Genomic DNA, 25,182 nt, shown 5'->3' on the forward strand with positions numbered 1-25,182 from the left:
TTGTTTTTATTAAGTTGGCAGCTGTGATTTAACTATGCTTAACTATTGATTAAATTATTGGTACATACTATTAAAATTTCTAAAAATTCTTTTATTTAACAATAAAATTGTACTTTTCCTTTCAAATGAGTTGCTTGGATGAAAAATGTGCAATTTTATTTATTTATTTATTTATTTTTACTATGTTAAATCAAGGAAAATGGCAAAAATAATAAACCTTATAACAAAGATTACAAGCTAGAATTAAAAAATATATTAAGCTAATGAAAATTTCTACAAATGTTTGTGCACATTGACTCTCAATTTTTTCAAAAAATTCAGTTAGTAGTTTTTATTTTAAGTGGTTATCTTATTAATTATTTTTTATTCAAATATGTGTGATAAATAATTATTTAGTATATTTAAATTTTTTTTTTTTTTTTTACTTAGCTTTGATTTCTGTGCTTTTTTTTCTTTCTTCAGTGATATATTGGTTTTTTGTACTGGTCAGGAGGAAATTGATTATATGGTGAAGGAAACAAGTGTTCTTGCAAAACATTTACCTATTGGTAAGTTGATTTTAAATAATTTTTAATTTTACTTTTCTAGAAGGACTTTATATTCGATTTTTTTAATTGTATTAAATCTAGACTATTTAGAATAATTCTTGTGTCATATGACTTTTATTTTTGATCTATACAGAAAGTTCTATTTTCTACTGCATAGATTCAGGTAGTTTATACATCCATTAGATATATTGGAACTGAATTTTTTATTGAGTTCAATCAAAATATTCTAATGGTGGTTACACAATTATTGTTTGATGCAAGAATAGATTATAGTTTAATGTAAAAGTGAAAGCAGATTACAATTTAATACTTTACATGTTTAAATAGTTTGCATGAAATTAATGTGTAATATCAAAATTAGTTTTCAGCATTCTGTTCAATTAAAAATTTACCATTTTCCTCATAAATTTCATAAAAATATTTTATGCATAGTAATTTACTTTCAATTTACAATTTTCTTCTATAAAAATATAAGGACTAAAAATTGCGATGTTGGGAGAATTTGCCCTTTACTTATAGCTAGTACAACTGATGGACTATACAAATAAGTGTTATGATAAGCGCCACAAGCAACAGTCTAAAAAAATTAGGATATCTCAGTTGAAAAATGTCTTTAGAATATCAAAAGTTTTTACACAATTAGCAATTTTTTTTAAACTTCATTTCTTCACAATTAGAAAAATTTAAATTCTGAAACATTATTTCCTTCATAAATGTATGGATAATTATTAAGAATATATGTATATTAAGAGAATTTAAGATAGAACTTGCATTAATATTTGAAATAAATGTTCAACATATGATTCATAATTATTTTTCACACTCCTCTCATCAAAAATTTTCATATTGAAAAATATGTTTATATAAAAGAAAAACTCTAATAGTAAAACATGGTGGATATAAACTCATTATTGTATGAAAATTCTTGTTTTGTTTGCATATTATTAAAGTTAGTTTTATTTTAGGAACAACATAAACTTGTTCTAAAGTAATAACTTATTAATAATTGAATGATATTAATGATTGAAATATTAATTTGAAAGTAAAGATAGCGAAGGCAAAGAGTAAAACACGAAATCCTGAGATAAGAAATATAAATAAAGAATAAAGGAAAAATAAGATTATTTTACAGAACTGTTTATCAATGTTTTCAATAGAAGTTGTTAGTTGTTTTCAATAGATATTGTTTTGCATGTATAATAAAATATAACAATTATTCTAATAGCTATATATAATTTTTGTATGACTGGTGTATAATTTTAGTATGACAACTTTGTAGGATTGACCAGGATATGACTATTTTGCATTTGAATGAGCAGATATAAATATTGTAAGCGAACTCTGTTTTTGGAAAATTTGTCTCCTTAGATGAAATTTTTTAGTATTACTCATTATTATTTTTAAAAAAAACACTCAAGAAGTTATGATGTTACATACGTATGTATATCACTGTTTTTTTTTTCATAAATGGTAACATCAAGTATGTAATTTGTTTATAGTATTTTTTAGTGATAAAACGTGTTGAAATAATTCAGTTTTATTAATCTTTTATTTCTGTAGTATTATACTTTGTAAACTGGGTAGTGCAACAAAGTAAACTTATTTAAGTGTAGAAGAATTGAAAAGTGATTCTTATAATAATACTTATTAAATGTTGCATTGAAATGTTTCTGAGCGAATACTTTACTGTAGAAAAAAAGTCCAAAACAAGATAAATCAATATTTTGTTTTATGTTTAAAGTATCATTAAAAAATTTATGCTTTCATGTGTAATTAATAATCAATATAATTTTTTAAAGTTAAAATATTTTTCAAAACGAGTTTTGAACAAATTTTGTCAAAATTGCTACAAAAGGGTTGAAACTAGTTACAAGAGTCAATAAATGCTAGCAGAAACTTCTTTCATTGCAATTTTGTGTTTGCTGAAAGTTTTTCATTTTATCTAAGTTTGCGGATGTGTCCTGAATATTTTCTTTTTCTACTCAAGTAGAAAAATATCCGAGAACTCGTAGTTTAATGGCCTAGCAACAAACAATTGGCATTTCATAATGAAAATAATAATTTTGATTTAATGTTTATTATTTTAGATATAGGACCAATTTATGCTTTCCCTATGTACAGTGCTCTGCCAATAGAACAACAGACGTCTGTTTTTAATCCAGCACCTGGTGTAAGCATTTTTTTCTCTCTCATTTGATATGAAACTTCTTTTAAATTTTGGTATCATTTGCCCAATATTGATATGAACAAATTTTTTAGGGTTCCAGAAAAGTAATATTTTCAACAAATATTGCTGAAACCTCTATAACTATACCTGGTGTTAAGTATGTTGTTGATACCGGCAAGGTAAAAGCAAAGTAAGTGTTCAGCATTTCAAAATAACATTTAAGAAATTTTATTTAAGTGCAATTTTATATATATATATTTTAACAAGTTTTAAAAAAATTTCTCTTACTTTCGAGCTTTGCTCCCAAGTAATGGCAGTTTTGCAATTTGGATTTGAAGCCAGAATTTATGTGAATTGAATAAATTTAAACCTTGTAAAAAGTGTCCTAGTAGAAACTGTTTGTCAGGTAATTTATAGAAGTGAGTTTAATTAAAACCTTTTCAAGCAAAAAAATAGTATACTTCTGGTATAGCGGTTGCTACAAGATCTGAAAAATGATTATAATCAAAAGTGTTTTATATATAAAAGATTTATGTATCTATATATCTCTATAAAAATCTCACCAGATTAATTTTTGCCATTTGTTTTATTCCATATGATAATTATTGTCCAAATATATCAAAATATAGACAAAATATAAACTATAAAAATCTTTTTTCACTTGAAATTTACCAACAGGAAAACAATTTATATGCATGTTATGCTTTGAAAGCATTAACATGGTAGATTCGTAGTGTGGCCAATGTTTATAAAAAAATGTACAGGAGCATGGAAAAATAATAGAATTTGATTAAAATAAGGGCTGGAATCGCAGAATGAGAACATCACATGCAGGTGGATAGACAAAGAAGAAACGATTGACCTTGGAAAGAGAGTTTTTATATCTCTCTGGACAATATATTTAAATATTATTTGTTTAATATTATATATTTAATATTATATAACTAATATATGATCAATTTCCCAAGCTTCTAAAGACACATTTTCTGAGATAATTAGATCAATATTATTACATAGCTGCCAACTGTTCAGAATTTTTCGGATTTGTTCCGAAATTTTAAATCAAATGTTAAAGTCTGATATTTTTGTATAAAAATCCGAATTTTCCTAAAATTGCAGTATATTTTCTTTGAAATCAAACCTTAGTTCTGATCGCCGCAAGCTTCCTGTGATTATTGTGTAGAAGTAATTTTCAGTAGCTTTTTATTGGAAAATACTATTCCAATAGCTGTTGCTGATCATTTCACTAAATTGAATCTTAAACAACTATTATTATTTTTTAAAAAATGTATTGCAGTATTTAAACACTTGCATCAGAAATATTTGCTTATATTGTAGATTATTATTTACCTGTCTTTTATAATTGGGAAAGGAATAATTTTATATTAAAAGGTAATGGTTGTTTTTAAACTATTATATGGGGATTCCTAATTATAAAATATTAATATTATAAATTTCCCTCAAAGGATAGTGTTTATAGTTTTGTTTTACTAATTTAGTTATGGTATTTAAATTTTTGTCTTGCGTAATTGGTGCGTAATTTTGTCGCGTATAGTGTTCCTAATTTTTTATTCCTAAGGTGGGCAGCTATGTTATTACTTTCTTTGTGGGAATGGTTTTATATATTGTCCAGAAAAATTTAAAAACCCTCACTCCTAGGTCAATTATCACACTTCTCTATCTATCTACCAAGATGTATTGTTCTCATTTTTGGACCTCCCGCCCTTATTTTAATAAAATTACATAATTTCTCCATGTTCCTGTACCTTTTTCAATCAACACAGGCTTCACTACGAATTTACAATGTTAATGCTTTCAAAGCGTAGCATGCATATACATTAAATAAATACCATAAAACTTCATATTCATATTATTTATACAAAATTCAGTTATAATTAAATGACCGTTCTATCCCTTTATCAATATCAAAACTTAAAAATGATGACTTACTGTCAAAATGATATACATTCTCTATTTGTTGAGAAACAATTTTTTAATTTCAAGAACTTCGATTATTTTCAATCATGAAATTCTGAAAGGCTCTAGAAAAAACTTAGGAAAGTTATCTAAACATCAAGATTGGTTTATAGCCCATGTAAAGAAAATAAGTGAAAATTAAACATGAATTTAAATTAAAAGTAAAGCTTAAAATGAAAAAAAAGTAAAATTATTAATCATATTACAATAAATAAAAGTTAAGTGAGAAATTTAACATCACAACTACCAACAACAAAAAATAAATCCTAATTTTTGCAATTGCAACACTGTTTTTATCCAAAACAGTCCAATGTTGCCATTGCACTTTTACTTGTGTCCAATGCCTCATTTATGCTGTCAGTATTCATTTTATTATTATTTTTCACACTGTTACTGATGTCATATTTATAATTAATGTAATTCAAATTAATTAGATAGCTTGCATAGTATAATTCTAATAAAATTAATACACATTATTAAAATTTCACTCAAATATTTTCTTTTATATGCTTAGTATAAAAATACTACAGTTACTCTTCACATGAAAAATTGCTTAGGCCAGATGAGAAGTAAGGTTGAAATATTTTTGGACTGTTAAGAGTTAAAATCTTCTAATTAATTCATCATGTGTGTAAAATAAGCTAAAATACTTATATGAAGCACAGAAAATTACTAAGACTAAACATTAAGAATTCCTTCATCTATATAAATGTAAATATTGGGAGTTCATTTAATAACCACTAAAACTGTTAATTGAACTCTCACTTTAAAGACCAGTATATTGTCGTCCAGGGCTTATTTTACAAACTTCTATAAATATTTGACCTTAAGATTTATTTGATGAGATGTTACTCTTACTTTAGTTTACAGTTTATAATAAAAGTATGAATTTTCAGTTTATAGCCAATTATATTTAAGGAATTTCATACTAATGAAATAATATTAAACATTTTATGAAATTTGTATTTACAACTAACAAATAATTAAAAAACTTGCCATGCTTTTAGAATTAAAAAGAAATCATGCATATGAATAAATTTAATAACTATTATTCAAAATCTGAAAATTATCAAAATTCTTTTGTACAAAATTTATATGTTTGTTAAATTTATCAGTCACTGGGACGGATGAACGAAACGGACATTATAACTTGAGGTTACCATAAAAATTAGGACAAATATTTACTTATATTTCATAAATATTAGATTTTGTTTTGAAATAGAATTTGTTTTTTAAAAAGAAGTATTAAACTGATTAATACACTGTTTTTATGTGTCAAGAAGTACAAGTATTATTTAATAAAGTTTCATTAAAGGTTAAAAATGCCTTTAGATTTTTTTCAAATGGCATTTTTTAACATTGCATTTATACTTGAGCTAGTCATTCAGTGCTTTTTCTTTTTTAGATTTTAAAATAATGCTTCATGAGAATTAGAACACTTTGTGCTTCCACCCTTAGAATTACATTATTTTTAAATATTGTAAACAATGGATCTTGTATGCAATTAGTGATATTGAGCAATTTGTGATTCTTTTTTCCACTTTTCAATTTCTGCTCTAAGCATATGGCGTTACACTGATTAGAAGCAGCCATTTTTAGTAATTAACATACATCCAAAGAATTTATCAAGACTAAAATCAAGCAGAATGGCAATAATACTATTTGTTTTAATACTAAAATAATTCACATCTTACATTTCACAAAAAGAGTAAATGCAATTTAAAAAAATGTGATTGAGGAATATATTGAACCTTTTGAAGAGAAATTTTGGAAAGTTATTATTAGAAGGACAGAAAACTTCAATTTCTAAATGACGGTGCAAAATTCACTTAAAATATTCTACGATGGTGCATAACCAATATTTGACGATTCTTTTGACTGTAGATTATGTCTAGGGCCTTGTTGGTCGGAAAAATTTCGGAAACCTGTTTTTGGAGTATTTCGGGGGTGTTAAAAAAAAGTAAAAAATTTTGCTCACTATATTGAGAAGAACTGTACATTCCAAATGTTCATAAGTGGAACACTAAAAAGCTGCCATATTAAAAAATGTAGATTATGCGGCTTTTTTTCTTTCTTTTGGAGTCTGAAAACATTGATTAAATAGAGTTTTGTAAATAGTTATTTATTTATCACAAATTTCTTACTTTTATAAGATTTGTTTGTTAAAAAGTCTATTACACTAGTGTGCAAAAATTTTTGGTCAACACGTGAAAGGCATTTAAACCTTTCTATGTGTTTTTTTTTTAAATGAAAATTTCCGTTTTATTTAGTCAAGGCAACATATGTATTACACTTGATTTCAGAACTTTTACTTTTCTTGCAATTTAATGGAAAATGTAATCTTCTTTGGATTAAATTTAAATCTTTGCACTCAGTTGAGTTGAATATTTCTTTTTTTGTATAATTCGAGTCTTGTAAGAACTAATTTTTTAAAAAATAATTGTCAATATTAAATTAAAATTAAAGTCACAATTTCTGTAAATAAATCTGCAAAACTTATGCTCATTTGTTAAAATTGTACCTTTCAATTGTATTTTTATCCAATTCTTAGATAAAAGAAAATCGCTTCACGAAAAACAAATACCTGACTGATATGAAAATTGCATTTGATTTAAAGTGACTTTCAAAGCACTAACTTTGTTTTTTGGTTGATAAGCATATTAGAAATGTTTAGGAATAAAAATATACATCATTTATTACATTTCCAATCAACCATCTCTAACACTGAGTTTGACCAAAGACTTTAGCACGCTAATATATATTCTTATTTTTAAAACTTATGTTGCCTGCCTGTTTTATTTAGCTATTGTTACAAATTAGGTAAATGCGTTATTAAATCAATTTAAGCATACTTATAATGTGTTTTAGGTCTTATAATTCCACCTGTGGTTTTGATATACTCCTACCTCAATACATTTCTAAAGCACAAGCAATACAAAGAAGTGGCAGAGCTGGTAGAGAGTGTGAGTAAGTTTGAAAATTGCTTCAATATTTTTTTCCTATTATATTCACTGCCAAAAAATTTTAGTCTACGTGAGCACCAAGCAACCACTTTACACCAAAAATGTAGTGGAACATTAGAGCTAATTATTTTATTTTATAACCGTGGTTGAACAGCTGACCCAATTTTGAGTTTACGACTTGTATTTGTGTAAATCTTTCATCTAGGATATTTCTTTGTGCAGTTTAACACTGACGAAGCTCCTTTATACTAATTTTGGTTTCAAATAATTACCACCGTTTTTGATGTTCAGTAACATTATCATTTCTAATTACAATGAAATATAAGAGTCAGTAAGGTTATTTTTAAGATTAATTTTAAAGGCTTGCATACTAATTTATAAACAAATTCAATAGGTAATTCAAACATACCCACTCCACTTAGAATATTAACATGAACTAGGCTTAGCAGAACAGAAGTGCATAGAAATTAAGTATTGTAAAATTATTTGATATAATTTACAGCAGGATTCAAAATTGTTATTAAATTCCTGAATTTCTAAAAAAAAAAAAAAAAAATTAGAGTGTCCGTAAATGCCCTTAATTATTAAACAGTTCAATAAATGTCCTGAAATTTTTGTGATTTTCCAAATTTTTGTTGAAATTAACTGGAAGACAAAATATTTATCGAAAAAAGAATTGAAGAAATTTCAAACACAAAAATTATGTTATATTCTATATGCCATGAAACAAAGTGAACAACATAGTCTTCATAGCGTGTCAAGTACAGTATTAATCTACTTCCAATATTAGAGACAATTACTCTTAATTTGATGGCATATAAGTATTCCTTGTGGGAGAAATATATAAAGAGCTCTTATCTCTCTACTTCCTCATCTCTATATGGTGCTCCGCTGTTTTTCACAAGAGCATCATCCTCGTAATTTGCTACGACTTGACCATTTCCCCCCTTTTTTGTTAAAAAAAAGTAAAAGAAATTTTCTTAAAAAAATCTGATCTTTTTAAAAATGTTTCTTATTTCACTTAAGTGCAGGAACTACTAAAACTATTACCAATTGCATGTCTCCAAATCCATGTTGGTATTGTACAAATTGCTCTGATTGAACAATCAGCATTCTTAAATTTTTCTTAATTTTTGTATTTTGGATATCCAGCCCTGTTACAGACATTAGTAAATTATCTTAGGACAAATTCATTTAAATTACACTATTAAAAACAAACATGTCTTTTAAAACAGTGAACTTCTGTTTCTGCATATATTTTGTAACTTGTGAGATTACTAGTTTATATATTTTTATGTACCACTAATTTAAATTATATTACTAATACAGTTGAACTGCCACCATTTTTTTAAAAATGGGAATCTAATATTTAATTGTAAAAATTCAATGACCAGCTTTTTTTTTCTATATACTATTTATAAGTAAATATCTCTCTAACTAGTGTCAAGCATCTATATACACATACTTTTTAATTCTTAATTTTTTATTTAATATTTTAGTATAATTGAAAGTTGATCTAATTATTGTTTAGGAATGAAATGTATTCTTAAATTTTCAAAAAAATCTGCTAGCATTTAAGAAAGCAATTTTTTTGTTTTGTTTCTACTACTTATTTTACTATGCATAGTTATTAATTAAGAAGAAAGTTACATAGCTGAAGTACAAGAAAATATATTCAAAATACCTGGCTTAGAATTAAATAAATATTAAAAAAAGCTGAAACTATATTAGGAATAGTTAATGGTTTAGAAATTAACTCTTAATTTGTCTTATTTTTATGCTTAAATACAATTGAAACTTAAAGCAAAAACTAGAATTGTTGAAACAACTGTTAATTTTTTTTTAAGATCTGAATAAGAAAAAGGAAGAAATAGATTTTTTAAAAGTTTCTGGGTATGGAGTGTAAATTTTATAGTTTCAAAATACAAATTTTGTCTGTAAAATTTATCAGAATTATACTGAAATCAGAACAATGAAAATTTTTTTTAAAATTTATCTTTAGAATTAAAATAGTCTGTTCTGATAATTCAGTAGTTTCCGGTTAATAAGCAGTTGGTTGTCTGAAATTTGAAATCCCATCAGTGCGCTGGGTGTATCAGTGGTGCATCAGTGCAATGCACTACTGCCCACTTCTGTTCTAGTGTCATTGATATGAGTTATGTGTATCTTAGTTTAGATAAAGCATGTGTAGATAGAAAAAAAAGAAAAAAAAAACGTATTACATATTGTAAGTTTTCTAATTTTATTGCATTTATGCAAAAGATTTGCCAACATAATTTTTTATTATTGTAATTAATGATTGTAATTCTTGATTGCTTATAGTTTTATTTATTTTTTATTCAAAAATTTGTGTGTCTTCTTAATGACAGTTAATGATTTTTCCTTCCATCAGTGGAAAGTGTTACCGTTTGTATACGGATGAACAATATAGAAGTTTCCAGGAGCAAACTGAACCAGAAATTTTAAGGTGAATATCGTTTTTTGTATTTTCTCTTTTCATTACTTTTTTGTAAAATTTTAAAAGATAATTTAATTTAAATAATATTAAAAGAATTAGGTTTGTGTTATAATGAGAGAGCATGGTTTTAAAATTTTGGGCAGCTAAGTTGAAAAATTTATGAGGCAAATTTTTATTAGCAATGTTTTATCAAAATTAAGGCTTAATATAACTTATATGTCATTCTTTACTGTTTGAGGAAAAAGAAATTCATTTATATGTTTGTTTAGTAATTTAATTTTTAGTGAAAGGATTCAGAACCCTGAGAACATAAAAACCGATTCAAAATTGTGATCTGTTTATTCATTAGAGAATAAAATTTAATCTTTGGGTTGTATATATCCCATTCAGGTCAAAAGGGTTAAGTAAGTTTATGTTTGTAATGGTACAATTAATATAAGTGTTATGAGCAATTACTATTAATATACAATTAATTTATGTTTTATAATATACAAATAATATATGTTTTATGAGCAACATTATTTGTTTTTCCTATTAGATGTTGTCTGTCGAGTGCCATTTTAGAGATGGTTGCCATTGGCATACGAAATATAGTTGGATTTGATTTTATAGATAAACCATCTGAAGAAGTAAATATTATTTTTTTCTTCTTCAATTATAAATTTTTAATCTTTTGGGAAAAAAATAAGTGCTTGTTTTGTTTTAATTTTTGTAAATTAGATAGACGTGTTCTTATTTTAAGATGGTTTTCTGATAATTTTTATTTGTAAAATTTACTCATTTGTATTTTTGTTTGATGCATTGATTATTTGCAGAATATTGCTGCTGCTATCAAAACCCTGAAGCTTTTGGATGCTGTTGTAGAAAAAAATGGTTTATTGGAGGTAAAAGACATAATTTTTCTTTTATTATTCTATCGAAGAATTTATCTTTTCTGGACTACGAGGCTTTGCCCCAGGTCACTAATGCTTATTAACCAATCATAGGGAGAAGTGTTGTATTTTTTAGGCTTAAGAACATGTGGCTACTAAAAAAAAGTTTACTATCAATAGTTTTACATAAACAGATTTACTCCCAAAACAAAATACTTCAATTTTAACATAAAATAACTTTTGACTAAAATCCACATCGATAACAATTCCTTAGCAGAATTTTCCTTAAACCTTTCTATGATTGACAATATCAAAAAAATTAAAGTTTTTATAATTTGGTTTGAATACCCAAAATTTATGAATTTTTTTTATAAAATTCAATGATTATGTTTTTTATTTGAGAGGGGTTAGAAAATAATATGTATTTAAATTATAATTAAGTTTTGCTTGCATTGTCAACAGTTCATTAGTTATTTATTGAGGTTCATGTTGAAATTCCTATAGTATTTAGTTATATATTAATCATTGTATATTAGATACTATAGTTTAATCATCCTGAATTTCACATTTTGATGCATAATTCCCAATATTTGTGGACTCAAAACTAACATCTAGGAAAGTTTTGCCTGATGTATATTTCTAAAATGCGAAGATTTTTTCAGATTTTAAGTACAGTTAATTCCAGATTATCCGCTTTGCGGATCATACGTGCTTCACTTTTTTCTTTCTTTGATAAACAATATAGCATTTAGAATTGAAAATATATAAATTCATGCAACAATACTCTGAAATTAATAAATATAAGTTTTGTGTGCAACATATCAGCTTAGCCAGGTGTTTACACATATTCAAATATTGGGGCTTCAAGTGCAATATCTAAGCAAGAATAGGCATTCAAAGGGTAAAAATCGCGAGGCATTCATAAAGAGCAAGACAATGTGAGTCATGATTTCTAGCTGTTGAACTACAAAAGCAGGATGAAGTTTATATGGTGATACCCCTGATAGGGGTAAATAACCTACTCACTGGGTATTTACCCGACCCACATCTATAGTTGTGTCTCAATTAGTTTAGATTCTACTCTTATGATCCATGTGATTTTAGAGTCATTTTCAAGTCCATATGCAGCTGGGAGAGTATGATACAGTGAAAAAGTGATTACCATTCCACCAATGTCCGCTCTTCAATCAAAACTGTGGTGGTATATTAAACATATTCTGTGGTAGTCTTCAGATTTTTACTATGGATGAATTTCAGATGGTTACAATAACTATAAGTTACTTTTTTTTAATGTTAACTTATCTTTTTTTTTGTTGTAATGTTAATAATTAAGTCAAACAGATCTGAAGTTTTAAGACATTGAAAATAGTGAGAATTACTTAAAAAATAGTTTTAAAAAAACTAATATTTCTTATTTAATATAAATATTCTAGGGATTTTAAATTTATTATCATTAACTTATTATTGACTTATAGTTTCCTTAATAATTTTTTTTTTATTTAGCTGACTGAGTGTGGAGAGAGGATGGTAAAATTTCCATTAGATCCTAGATATTCTAAGATAATTATAGAGTCAAAGAAATATCGCTGCACGTAAGTTTCTTATTTTTATTTATTGTAATTTAACGTTACCTTAATAATGTTGTTGACATTATTCAACATTTAAAATGTTTCAGAATATTAAAAATTTTGTTATTCATATACAGTAAGAAACCGATTATCCGGAACGATCGGGACCATCGCTATTCCGGATAACTGATTTTTCCGGTTTTCTGAATCGCTACAAAGAGTCGTTTTTTTTTATTGTTAACCAACTAAAAAAAAATATTTGGAAATAATCTTGAAAAAACGAAGTAATACACTAATGATTATTTCCAAAATGATGCTAGGGTAAACATCTTTCAAAAAAGAAAGAAAAATCCTAAAATCTTACGAGGAAAACATTTATTTTTTTTGTTTAAAAAATAGCGGGAAAATTTATCAAATTTCGTTCCGGTTTTTTGGTTTTCCGGTTTTCTGATTTCCGGATAACGGGTTCTGTACTGTATTTAAAATTGCATTTCTTAGCAACTATTCAACCCATGTCACTCAAATTGTCCCTTGTAGTTATTTTCTTGTACTTGTAGTTATTTTCATCACTTTTTTTAAAAATTGTTTTAATAAAAATAATAGTTATTTATTTTATAGGGATGAAATCCTTACAATAGTTTCACTACTGTCTGTAGATTCCATATTTTATACAAAAATAGATGATGTAAGTACATTACTTTTTCTTTTTTTGAAAAGTTCCAAATGTACCATACTTAATCATTTGAATTTTCTTCTCTGTAGAGGGATCAGTTTTCTAAAGCCAGACAGAAATTTGAAAGAATAGAAGGTGACCTACTTATGACGTTAGATGTTTATAAACAATACAAAAAATATAAAGGAAATCCTGTAAGTATGAAGTTAAGCTGTTTGCTAAAAAAAACTATTTTTAGTGTTACTTAAACTTATATTTTTATGTAATGATCAAACAAATTGAGCAGATAATTTAATATGCCTAAGGTATAGATTAAATGGTTAGTGCACTTTAATATTATTTCCAAAAAACTATTTTGCTCGTGTTGGCATATTAACAAATAATCTTCAGCAACAAATTTCAAGAGTATTTTTTTGAAGTACACTTTCACCAAATGGTTTAACAGTACTTTAACCCTTTCGAGCCGACTGTCACATATATGTGCCAGCAAGAAACGCGCTCACTTCCCGACCGACACACCCGCGTGTCAGAGAGTTTTCTCGTTCACCCCCGACCGTCACTTATTTGTGCCAGCGTTTCGGAACGTTTTAAAAAATGAAATTTCTTCCAAAAGATGGCATTGTATGTCCATATGGTTTCAGATACATGTAGATTTGACCTTCTACTCAAGATGAAAGTACATTCACGTGGTTTTTAGGGGAAGGAGTGGAGGGGGGGAATGTTTTATGAGGGCTCTTTAAATTAGCACGTGATATTTATTTACAGTAAGTAAGGGAGTTTTTTTTTATCTCTCGCTACTTTCGATTTTCGGATTAGTTTTTAGTGGATAATTAGATCTTGTAGGCTTGAATTTTTTTTCTTTTTACCGTTAGAATGTCGAAGCGTCGAAAATTTTTAACTGAGCTGGAAATAGAGGAAATTATGCAAAATATTTAAACTTATTAATATTTATATTACATTTAAACAAGAAATAACTTAAGTAAATAAAGTATCCATAGAAATATATATAAAGCATATGTCACTTAAATACTCTACAGAACAATATTAAACAACGCGCTGATATTTCGGTAATTTCATGGAATTAGGCTGAACATCGAAAAACCCTCCGGCCCTGGGGAGACACACGCTAGAGAGACTGCCGGCCACAGCGGTAAGCGCACTTTCGAGCTTTGCGTCGCGAAAGGGTTAAACTACCTATAAACTAGTCAATATGATGAAATAAATTCCTACAGTATTTTGGAGGGCTTAGGCATATCTACTCATAGGAAAAAATGTGTATTGTAATTAACTTTTTTTTGTAGGATTGGTGTAGAGAAAATTTTATTAATCCTTCAAATATGAGGACATGCATAGCTATAAGGAAGCAATTATATAATATTTCTTGTCGTGTGAATATCCCTTCTATTAACTGCAATGATCCTATGCAAATTCAGTAAGTTGTATCTTTAGTTATTTTTCTACTATTTGTCAATTTTTTTCAGAACTTTTTGTATTTGAATTTTAAAATATGTTTCATAACTTCTTAATTTTAAAGATGTCCGACTTCTTTGCATAATTTTTTTACATTGTCTTTCTTGTCATATATTTAGACCACTAAAATAGCCCTTGCTGATGAAAATAAAACAAATCAGTTGAAAATTTTTATTGTTTATCTCTCTAGCATGTGTAATAAAATAATTTTGATGTTAATATTTTTTTTGCAGAAAATGCTTGGCGACTGGTCTCTTTTTTAATGTTGCTCTCTTGTATGAAAATGGTATTTACAAAGTAGTAAGTCATTCTGAAGTTGTTTTAGAACTACACTTTTTCACTTTAAAATTTTAGATATTAAAATACTGAAGACAAAATTGAAAGTATTGCCAGGTGTCCCATTGATTGACTATCATTCTGAAAAGCTAATAAAAAAGTAGTAAGGAGATGGAAATGTTCTGCTTAGCTAGTCTGGGAGTTAATTCTTGGGCTTTGGGTAATTCCGAATTAAGTGACAAATATCATTAACAAACAGTGCTAATGACTATGACAATGCAATGTTTCCAACTAGAGATCTCTAACTGAAAAATTTGTACCTCATTATTAATGCAAATAGTGGTTATTTTGTAGATAGTTTTTATCATCTAGCAATTGCTTCGATTTTGAAACGTGTCTCTTAAGCAAAACTATCTCTGAAATGAAAAACTTTCTGTGCTCATTGATTAACTCTTGTAACTAGTTTTAATCCTCTCCTTGCCACCTCCTTTTGGCGATTTTGTTTGAAAATCTGAGATTTTTATTAAAATGTTTAATTTTTATTGAACTCGGTATAGATTCATACTACAGGGATGAGTTAGATAAAAAAGCTGATAAAAGAAATCCAAAAATGTTTTGTGCAAAAATACTTTTTTAATAATTGAAAAAATACCTAAAATATAAGCAAGAAAAATGTATGTTGGAAATATTTATCCACAGAATGTTATGAATGTAATAAAAATATTAATCCAACATTTTATTTAAATTTGTGTGAATATGAATCTCTACATTTAATTTTAAAATCCCTTTAATACAAATCTCGATGTTTAATTTTAAAATCACCTGAACACAAATCTCAATGTTTGATTTTAAAATCGCTTGAACATGAATCTCGATGTTTCATTGTAAAATTGTATGATTACAAATTCCGATGTATAATTTTTAAGTCACTTGAACACGAATTATAATAGTAGCTTTTAAATTGCATGAATACGAAACACTATACATGATTTTAAATCGGGATGTGTGACTTTAAATTAGGAAATATAATTTGAATTTGTGTTTGCATTGGTAAGAAAAAGCATGAAAACAATTCTCTTTTTCTTCTTGTGAATATCAAAAAGACAAGTTTTCTTTTTTTAGAAGCAGATTTATTATTATTTTTTTAGTAATAGTAGACAATTTTTGGCGAGCGGCATTCGCACATTCCTTTATATTATACCAACATGCTTTACAAGTTTGTCCATTATTCAAGATTTAATTTTTTAAAAAAATTTCCAGCGACATTTTTGAAACACCTGCTATATACATTTTCCTTCAAAATGTCTTTTTATTTTTGTCTTATAGGTAGAAACTAATCAAGAAATAAAAATGCATCCATCATCATGTTTGTTTAGAAGAAAAAATATTTCATGTTGCCTCTATACAGAACTTGTACAAACACAAGCTACACATATTTTAATGAAGTATGTCAATTTTCTACTTTATAATATAACTTTCATCATATCATTTAAGAGAGTTTATCAAAATCCATAGGCATTCTTTATCTCCTTTTTTTCATTAAGTTCAAATTCTTTGTTTAATCTGCATTTATTATTTATGGTATAGAAATTTATTAATAAGTAATATCTATTGTATTTGCTTATTATAAATATTATAAGTAAACCAAACATTTCCTTTTTGCTTAGAATAGTAGAATAACTATAATATCTTTGGTTAACTATGTTTTTAACTGTAAGGTTAACTGCAAGCAACGTCTAAATATAAATGTGTGGTTTCTGTGTTCTAATGCCCATGTAACTGGAGAAGGAGTCACATTCATTTCAGTGACAATCACTTCATTTAAGGATCATTTAATTCAACATGCTGTTTTGTCGACAGGGTCATTTCGTTGACAATGGGTTGTCTCATGGTCATGTATAATTTTAAAACTATATTTAGGGTCTGTAAGGTTGCACACAACGTAATTTTTTCCCCTTCATAATTTAGTACATTTTTACAAGTCAAATTTTTTAAAACTTAGTCTAAAACAAAATTTGTATCGTATGTTGCAATTCAGTTGATAGAAAAGTAGCATTTTTTGTTTTTAATTTTAAAAATTGCCTACTCCTTTTCCTGTACATCGCATTTCAGAAATGAAACCCTTATACATTAGGGGTTCAAGCTGCATTTTAAACATATTTATTTCTGAGTTTGATTGTTGTGATACAGCATATTTTTATAGATTAGCATGACAAAGGTAATTGAAGTAACTTCTTTGACTAATTCTTGAAATAGCAAGTGAAGGAAGAGATAAACAAGGGAAAAAAGACACTGAGTTAATGAATCTACGAAGCATTTGATAATATTAGATATAGAAATATTTTTAGAACTGATAATTTTATTTTTAATTCTTTTTTTGTTTTGTTGATAAATTGACAGTTAGTTGAGTGAGGTTTAACAGAGACCAGAATATGTATCAACTTCTTTTTTTTACACCTAAATTGTAATAAAGCAATGCTCATATATGAGCAAGGGTTATCTTCAGATCATTACAAAGCGCATGAGTCACTTGGTCAACATGGTTGCTATGTCAAAATTTCATTTCGTCTATCCAGTAGTAGTAGGTAATTATGTCGATTTTGTCACTTCATAGACTATGTAGCTTATTGTGAAAATCATTTCCTCTTGTCTTGACTGATATTATCACTTATTTTTATATCTTTTAATCTGACTTTTATAATTTGGCCCATTTACATAATGCAGACAGTTAATCCTAGAGTAATTCTTTCTTATTTGTTATCTATAACAATAATGTGTGAAAGACTATTACATTAAGAGAACCATTGATTGTATGTTGAAATACAGTTATGGAGTGTGATGGTCTTTCACACCATATTATTGTAGATATAAAATAACAAAAAACAATAGAATTAACTGCCAGAAGTTTTAGAAGAGATTATAGTCATAAAAAATTCCTAGCATTAAAAACCTTACACATTACTTGCTTGAGACATACATCATGCTGTTGGCTGCAAAATTGAGGAGCCTTTATCCCTGTGACCACTTGGCTCGGAATACTTTTTACTTTTAGAAAGTATGCTTTATATTTGTGAAAGAATTAGGTAGATTAGAAATGTGTTTGTTAATAAACATTTATTAAGAATGAACTCATTTCTAGGGGGCCGGGATGGCAGAGCGCTGAACTCCAGTTCTGGAGTTCGAATCCAGCAGGATGAATACTCTCCGTGTAGTAAATTATTACGGATACACACTAAATCTGTCGGGTCAATAAGTCCTCCATGTTCCCATAACAAATTATACCTTTGGGGGTACTGAAGTGGAAATTGATCGTTCTCTGGTTCAAGTCAAAATTACGATCTCTGGGTGAATGAATGGGTCCGCCCTATGAACGGATGTGTCAAATTTTTGACCATAGATAGCGCCACTAGAAAACAAGAGCAATCTCACCCATTGCCATAATGGTCTACAACAATAAAAATTCATTTATAGTGCTCATTAATCAGAGATATTTCCATAACTAAAACCATATTTTTTATATTTATTAATTTATGCTGTATGAAATAATTTGTTACACACACAAATTAAACAAATATTTTACTTTTTCTTGGTGAAGTTATATTTTCTTTTCTGCTGTCCTAATTAAGAAGGCAGTACAACAAACTCCCTTATAAGTTGCAATTTCTTATTAAGAAATGAATTTACCTTATATAATAAAAAGAAGCAAAACCTTTATACCCCGATCACCTATCTATCCTTTATGTTGACTTCTGAAATAAGTCAAACTTTTCTAGTAATGTTTTTAAACACTATTCTAAGCTCTTCAAATATTGACTGAGAAAAAATCTTTTTTTGAAAATTTTCTATAATTAGAATTCTCTTGAATAAGTAAAATGATGAGAAAAAAAAAACTTCCCTCAGAAGGAATAGATTTTTTTCCAACTCTACTAGAAGAAGTAAAAATTAGTCTTAATTAGTCTTTCTTAAATTAGTTTTCAAAAAAAATAAATAAAAAAAAATAATACTTAATTACTTTTTAACAGTTTGTAATTGTAATCTAATTAATAATGGTATTAATTTCCTCAAAATTTTTTATATAATTTTTAAATAAGAGAACTAAAAAGCAACAATTGAATAGAAAAATAAATTTAATGAATGTCTTAAAATCTGTAAATGAGTGCAGTAAAACCTAATTTCATAATTATATAGAAAAAAACTTAATATCATTATCAAATTTTCCTAATGCTAATAAATTAACAAATCACCTAAACATATACACCTCTACAAATTACATAAAGCGTGTTAATTGTTTCTACTCTAATACATAAACTGAGAACTGAGTTTTAAAAGATATGAAAATGATTATTTTTTTCAAAAAGTAGGCATGAAAAACTTAACTTTCTTGTACTATATTAAATTTAAGTAAATTTGAGATGTTTTTATAATACTAAACTATTGTATTGGTCATTTTTAATTTCTTCCAACTTACTAATCAGTTGTTGTTGATGTCTGATGCCAATTGTCAATATTAACAAGCAAGGCAAAGGGGTGCGTTTCTTGTTTTCCAGTGGCACCATCTTTGACTTCTGCCACACACATGTGCCACAGCCCTTTATAAAGAGAGGATACATTCACACATCTATCTGCAGATCGTACCTTTGACCTGAACGAGAGCACAATCAATCTCCGATCTAGTACCCATAGAGTTATTGATTTGTTAAAGAAACTTAGAGGACTTTGTGTCCCTGACAGATTTAGGATGCACCAGTCATCATTTCATACACCGGCAGTATTCGGACAGTGGGAATCAAACTCGTGATCTCATGGACATGGGTCCAATGCCCTACCAACCAGGCTATCACAGCCTACTAATCAGTTTAATATTAGATTATTTAATCGAATTGAAAATCATTCTGATTGATTATCAATCTTTTTTTTTAATATTCAATATTTGCTCAATAAAATTTTTATGGTCATGTTAAAAAGACTCACTAACATTTATCTTTGTTTTGATTAGTTATATCAAAGAAATATATGAATAGCAAGATAAATCATATAATTAACGGGATAAAAGACTAACTCATTTCTCCCTGTAAGTTTAAAACTAAAGCAATGCACAGTAAGTAGTTGATTCACTTGAATTTTATGGTATTTTTAGTTTTTCTGTTTATTTAGTTCCCAATATTTGAAAGCTTATATAACTATTACAGGGCTTCCACTGGTTAGGGAAAACCTGGGATTGACAAGGAATTTCATTTTAACTCTAAAAAGCAGGAAATAGTCAGGGAAAGTCTCAATGTTTTATAAAAAAAACCTGGACAATTCCTATATCACAGCAGGAAAATAACCAATTGTCAATAACAGCAATCAGTTATTGAGATTAGAGTTAAATAATTCTACCAATATTTTATTGTTAATTATTTTATAAAATTCTACTTTTTAGTAAAACTTATCCATGTTTCCATTCTCATTCTATTATATGTTTTTTTTTTGTTTACAAAATCTAATATTCGACGTTACATATAATTAAAATCAAAGTTTCTTGATGGATGCATGGTATAGATAAAATATGGTGTGGATTTTCATTGAAATTTACCTGTCCAGAAACTAGGAACCTAGAAAATTCAGAGAATTTTTTTCTGAAATTGAGTAGGTATTAGGTTTATATAACAAGTCTATATAAGTACAAGGTACGTAGCGTTTTTAAAAAGTGCTTAAAGGTGCTTATTTTCGATTTTCGTTTTTTAATAGCCCGTAAAGCTGCATGTTTTTAAAAAAGTGCTTAATTTACCCTTTCTCAAAATGAGATTTTTTCCTTTACTTTGTTGGTTTTCACTACGAATTATGCAAAAAGACACAGCTCACATTCAACCCCAATCTATTTCGGGGTATTTTCGGCACATAGTGTTTAAAAATTTGACAATTGCCAAAAGGTATATATATATATATATATATATTGACATGATGGTTGAAACAACATAAAACTGTCAATTGTCAAAAACTTCCCAACCCAGCCTAATTATGATTTTTTTTAAAGTGCTTAAAAATATTTTTAAATGCTTGAAAAGAGCTTAAAAGGTGCTTATTTTTTGTTGAATAATTTGGCTACACACCCTGAACTAACTTTATTAAATGCCTATTGTAATATCTAATACTAACTACCTAATTAACACTTGTACTCTGTGAACCTGATTCGAGAATAGTTATAATAATACTTATTACTTACTTATATACTGGTTTTCAAGTCAACTCTCCATTTTGAATCACAATGTAGCAAATTTTTGCCATGTTAGGTGGAGTAAACCTCCAAGAGAAACTAATTAATGAAGAAAACAAAACTGCATTCTTGTTTATTTTGGCATTATCTATGTTCAATAATTTATACAAACTTTTATTATGTTTGAACTCTTGCTTTGTTTTGTTAAGGGAATCTGACACAGATTTCAGAAGAATATTAATAGTACATGACATATTATTAATATACTTCTGGAATATATACCATATCAGGGATCTGTCCAAGCCAAATTTACTATCGTTTAGCGGCACCTTCACAATTTCAAACAAAATACTTCACAAAATACATTTTCTTAAAATTTTATTTTTGTGTCTCGTAAGAAACGATAAATCCATATTTTTACGATTTTTTTGGGTTGATTTTTTAATTTTCACAAAGTAGGTACCTCTCAGAAAAACCTAGACAGACCCCTGCATATAATAATAGTAAATTAATAGTATACAACATATTAAAAATAGTTATTACTATTATTTTAGTATATAATTTGTATCTAGTATATATTACCAGTATTCTAGTATTTACTTTATTACTAGTATATAATTTGATTGGAGGTTTGAAAAGTTGACTTATATGCACTGAAATATACAGTATGTTATGCTAAAAATACCTAATATCTTATTAGTATTTTGGTACAAAGAGAAAAAAAAATTATTCTGCATTCTTGTTTATATCAGCAATACCTTTAATGATATGTACAATAATATATGCAAACTTTTATTTTGTTTAAACTCTTCCTTCATTTTCTTACAGGAATCTGACTTATATTCCAGAAGAAGCTTTAATTAGTGTTAAGCCTGAATATTTCAAGACTAAAATGACACGCTTAGCTACTATGAAATCTATGCCTATTTTAAGTTCATAACGCATTTAAAAAAAGAAAAAACGTTTAGTCTGACTGTTTATAATCAAGTATTTGCCAAATTCATTGAATGCATTTCTTTTATAGATTATCAAGTTCAATCAAAGCTTTAGGAGATAATCAGCTGATTTATTTCAAAACATACATATTAGAATTCTTTGAGATAACTATTGTTTTTATAAGACAAAGCAATTTTTTTTCTTCTTATTTAAATGCATTTAAGTTTTATAAAACTATAACTCTTAGTTTACAAAATAGTTTGATAATACATTATTTGTAAAAATATATTTAGAGTTCTACCCATGCACAACTATGTATATAACTATCTATTAAGTATTATTGTATATATTTTGTTTGTGTATAATTATCTTTGTCTCAAAGTGTTTTTACTTTTAAATTTCAACTTTTATGTGCCTCATCATAATGTTCATTCACAATATTGTATAATTTTTTCAAAAATAAAATATGGATTCATGGTGACTGTGATTTTTAGATGTAGCATTTAAATAATAAACTTTTAAAAAAACCTTTTCTGTTAAAATTTTTTTAAGGAATTAATACTTGATCATTCTTTATTCAATTACATTTCCTTACTGTTTTTGCATTTTATAAATGCCTAGTTAATAAAAAGGCAAAGTTTATAAACATTTAGCTTTTAGTTACTGAATTACATTAAGCTCAACATATCTTTATGTATGTCACCTAGCTGTTTTTAATATAACTCCGTTAAATGTGCAGTGTGGCCAATGTATGTCTCTTAATTTAAGAATGAAGGAAATTTTAGAATGAACAAGCCATCCTTAATTAGGAAGTTTAAAAATAAATTTTTAACTGCCTGATGAAAGAAGGTTCATTCTTTCCAAAACACAAATTGTATATCTAGTGACATTACTTTTCAAACTCACAAAATTTTATAAAAATCAGGAAGTCTACTTGTATTATACTCCTGCAATAGAGCCTGACATTTGTTAATTGTTAACGTTATATGCATTATAAACAATGAAATAGATATGAATAACTGTATCAATTTACCGCTTTAAAAAAATATTTTTAATATGTTATGGTTAGTTAATTTGCATTTTCACTCATATTTTATTTTCATATATAAAGAGTTTTTTTTAAAAACAATTTTTATTATGTTAAAAAAATTTAAGAAAAAAAGAATAGTTAAGATAATTTTTTCAAGAGTATTTCATAAATATAACACAATAAAAACTTTTTAACGTCCCATACAGCTACAAATTTAAAGATTTCAAAACTTCTGTAGCGCTAGCAGAGCATTGTTTTTATGCGAATCCCACTCTGCAATGGAAACTATGTCATCATCATCTGCTGATTTTTACAGAAAATAATCTTCACCCCCATCCAAAGACTTTGAAATTCTGCACTTGTTAAAAGATTTATCAATAGTATTTAAATCCACATTTTTCAAATTTATTAATATTGGAAATTTTCATATTTACCATTGGTCGTCATTATACACCAGAGACTAGAAATAGGTTAACTTGTATTTAAAAATATTGGGTCAACTTATACACTGGCTAATATTTTAGTTAATATTCTATGGAATGAATATTCTAAAATTTTCATGAAGTAGATTGTTATGCTTATGTTTTACAACTTATTAAAATTTAAAAAATTAATATGCAAAGTGTGAGTAATAAATGCAATTAAAGAAATATGGTTATGAATAGGATAATTTTTGTACATATATTACATTCCTCATTGTTTTACAGTGGCAAAATTATTAATCTTTTTTAGGTAAACGTGAAAGGCCGTGTCTGTGACGTATCACAGTAATGTGTCTGTGAGGTATCTGCTATTTCTCATTATGTATGACTAATTTTACAACACTGTTATTGTGTATGTTAGATTACAAATTTAGGTCTATTTAATTGAAAAAGTTCTTTTTGTGCTTGTTAATTAATAAACATATTTTGTAAATCAAAATTTCTCAAAACAGGTTTTGAAGGTTATCTTTAAATAGGCATTTATTTTTATTTTTTTAAAAATAACAAATTGAGGAAATTCTATAAATATGAACTATTTGTTTTAGGAATGATTATATAAATTTTTGTTTTGGGAATGCTATTTGGTCAATATAAACTTATAACATTTATAAACAAGATAAAGATCAGTATTGATTGCAATGTTCTGGGAATTTTGTTATTGCCTTTGCAAAATTTGTCTGCTCTTGCATTTTTTAGTTTTGGTGTAAATATAAGTGTTTTTAGGGTGAAATTTAAAAAATGATTTTAAAGGTTATATACTGAAAAACAAATGCTTGCAAAAATTGAAAAATGGTGTAACTTTCAATTTTATTTGCTAATATATGTGACTTAAACTCTGTGTTTGCCATATTTTGTACTTGTTGTAGGTATTAATAATTACGATAAATAATTTTATAAATTCCTCTAATTATTATGTATTCAATCTACTAGTTATTACAATGTCATGTGATATTGAAAATAAAATTTTAAATGATTTTTTTATCAATTTTGCTAGCTATATTTATACTGAAAGCATGAATATTATTGAACAGTTACAGTTATCTTGTTCAAATTGGTGAAAATGGAGCTTATTATCTTTAAACTAAAAATATAATATTTTGCTATATGTTCTAACTCTATGATTTCATCACTTTAGGGCTTAAGAAATTAGGATGTATAATTAAAAATATTTTTTTTTCGAAATTCAAAATTTCAAGCCAACAAAAAGGTGCCGACTGTTACGATTCCATAGTCAAGAATTTAGTCTCACAATTTAGCAATAAAAATTACTGTTCTTGAGAATTTTTGTAATAATCTGATTAACGAAAGTCCTTTTTTCTCCCTTAACTACCAAATGTGATAAAATGTCATCGTTTGTAACTAATCTACAGCAATTTCTTTCTACTCCTTAAGAAGTTTTAAAAACAATACAAAACAAAAACGATTCGATGAATACAAGGAGTAAAAAAAAGCAATGCATAAACTTAAATCTGAAATGTGAGCTATAAGTGTTAGTGATTCAAATGTAAGATGATATTAAAAGGTAAAGGTAATAAGAACTAATTCTAAATCAACCAAAAACTCGAA

The 25,182-nt window shown here is 26.8% G+C and overlaps 1 protein-coding gene and 1 long non-coding RNA gene across 4 annotated transcripts in view; one reads left to right on the forward strand and one right to left on the reverse strand.

Moving 5' to 3' along the window:
• Window positions 1-22,585, forward strand: part of LOC107439097 (ATP-dependent RNA helicase DHX33) — a 38,207-nt gene extending 15,622 nt beyond the window's left edge. For all 3 annotated transcript variants that reach the window (XM_043047335.2, XM_043047336.2, XM_043047337.2), the window contains exons 9-22: window positions 463-548; window positions 2,636-2,718; window positions 2,808-2,905; window positions 7,561-7,659; window positions 10,048-10,122; window positions 10,652-10,742; window positions 10,929-10,997; window positions 12,489-12,577; window positions 13,172-13,238; window positions 13,316-13,420; window positions 14,528-14,658; window positions 14,930-14,996; window positions 16,299-16,417; window positions 21,997-22,585. In XM_043047335.2, the coding sequence (XP_042903269.1) occupies window positions 463-548; window positions 2,636-2,718; window positions 2,808-2,905; window positions 7,561-7,659; window positions 10,048-10,122; window positions 10,652-10,742; window positions 10,929-10,997; window positions 12,489-12,577; window positions 13,172-13,238; window positions 13,316-13,420; window positions 14,528-14,658; window positions 14,930-14,996; window positions 16,299-16,417; window positions 21,997-22,108 (1,291 nt within the window). In that variant the 3' untranslated portion in view covers window positions 22,109-22,585. The remainder of the gene's footprint in view (window positions 1-462; window positions 549-2,635; window positions 2,719-2,807; window positions 2,906-7,560; window positions 7,660-10,047; window positions 10,123-10,651; window positions 10,743-10,928; window positions 10,998-12,488; window positions 12,578-13,171; window positions 13,239-13,315; window positions 13,421-14,527; window positions 14,659-14,929; window positions 14,997-16,298; window positions 16,418-21,996) is intronic.
• LOC139425538 (uncharacterized) lies at window positions 17,117-21,269 on the reverse strand. Its single transcript, XR_011636739.1, has 2 exons — window positions 21,178-21,269; window positions 17,117-17,278 (listed from the first exon to the last, which is right to left on the reverse strand). It is a non-coding gene; the product is annotated as an uncharacterized lncRNA (long non-coding RNA).
• Window positions 22,586-25,182: the final 2,597 nt, after the last annotated feature.

Source organism: Parasteatoda tepidariorum, chromosome 5, assembly GCF_043381705.1.
Source record: "Parasteatoda tepidariorum isolate YZ-2023 chromosome 5, CAS_Ptep_4.0, whole genome shotgun sequence".
Taxonomy (NCBI): Eukaryota; Metazoa; Arthropoda; class Arachnida; order Araneae; family Theridiidae; genus Parasteatoda; species Parasteatoda tepidariorum.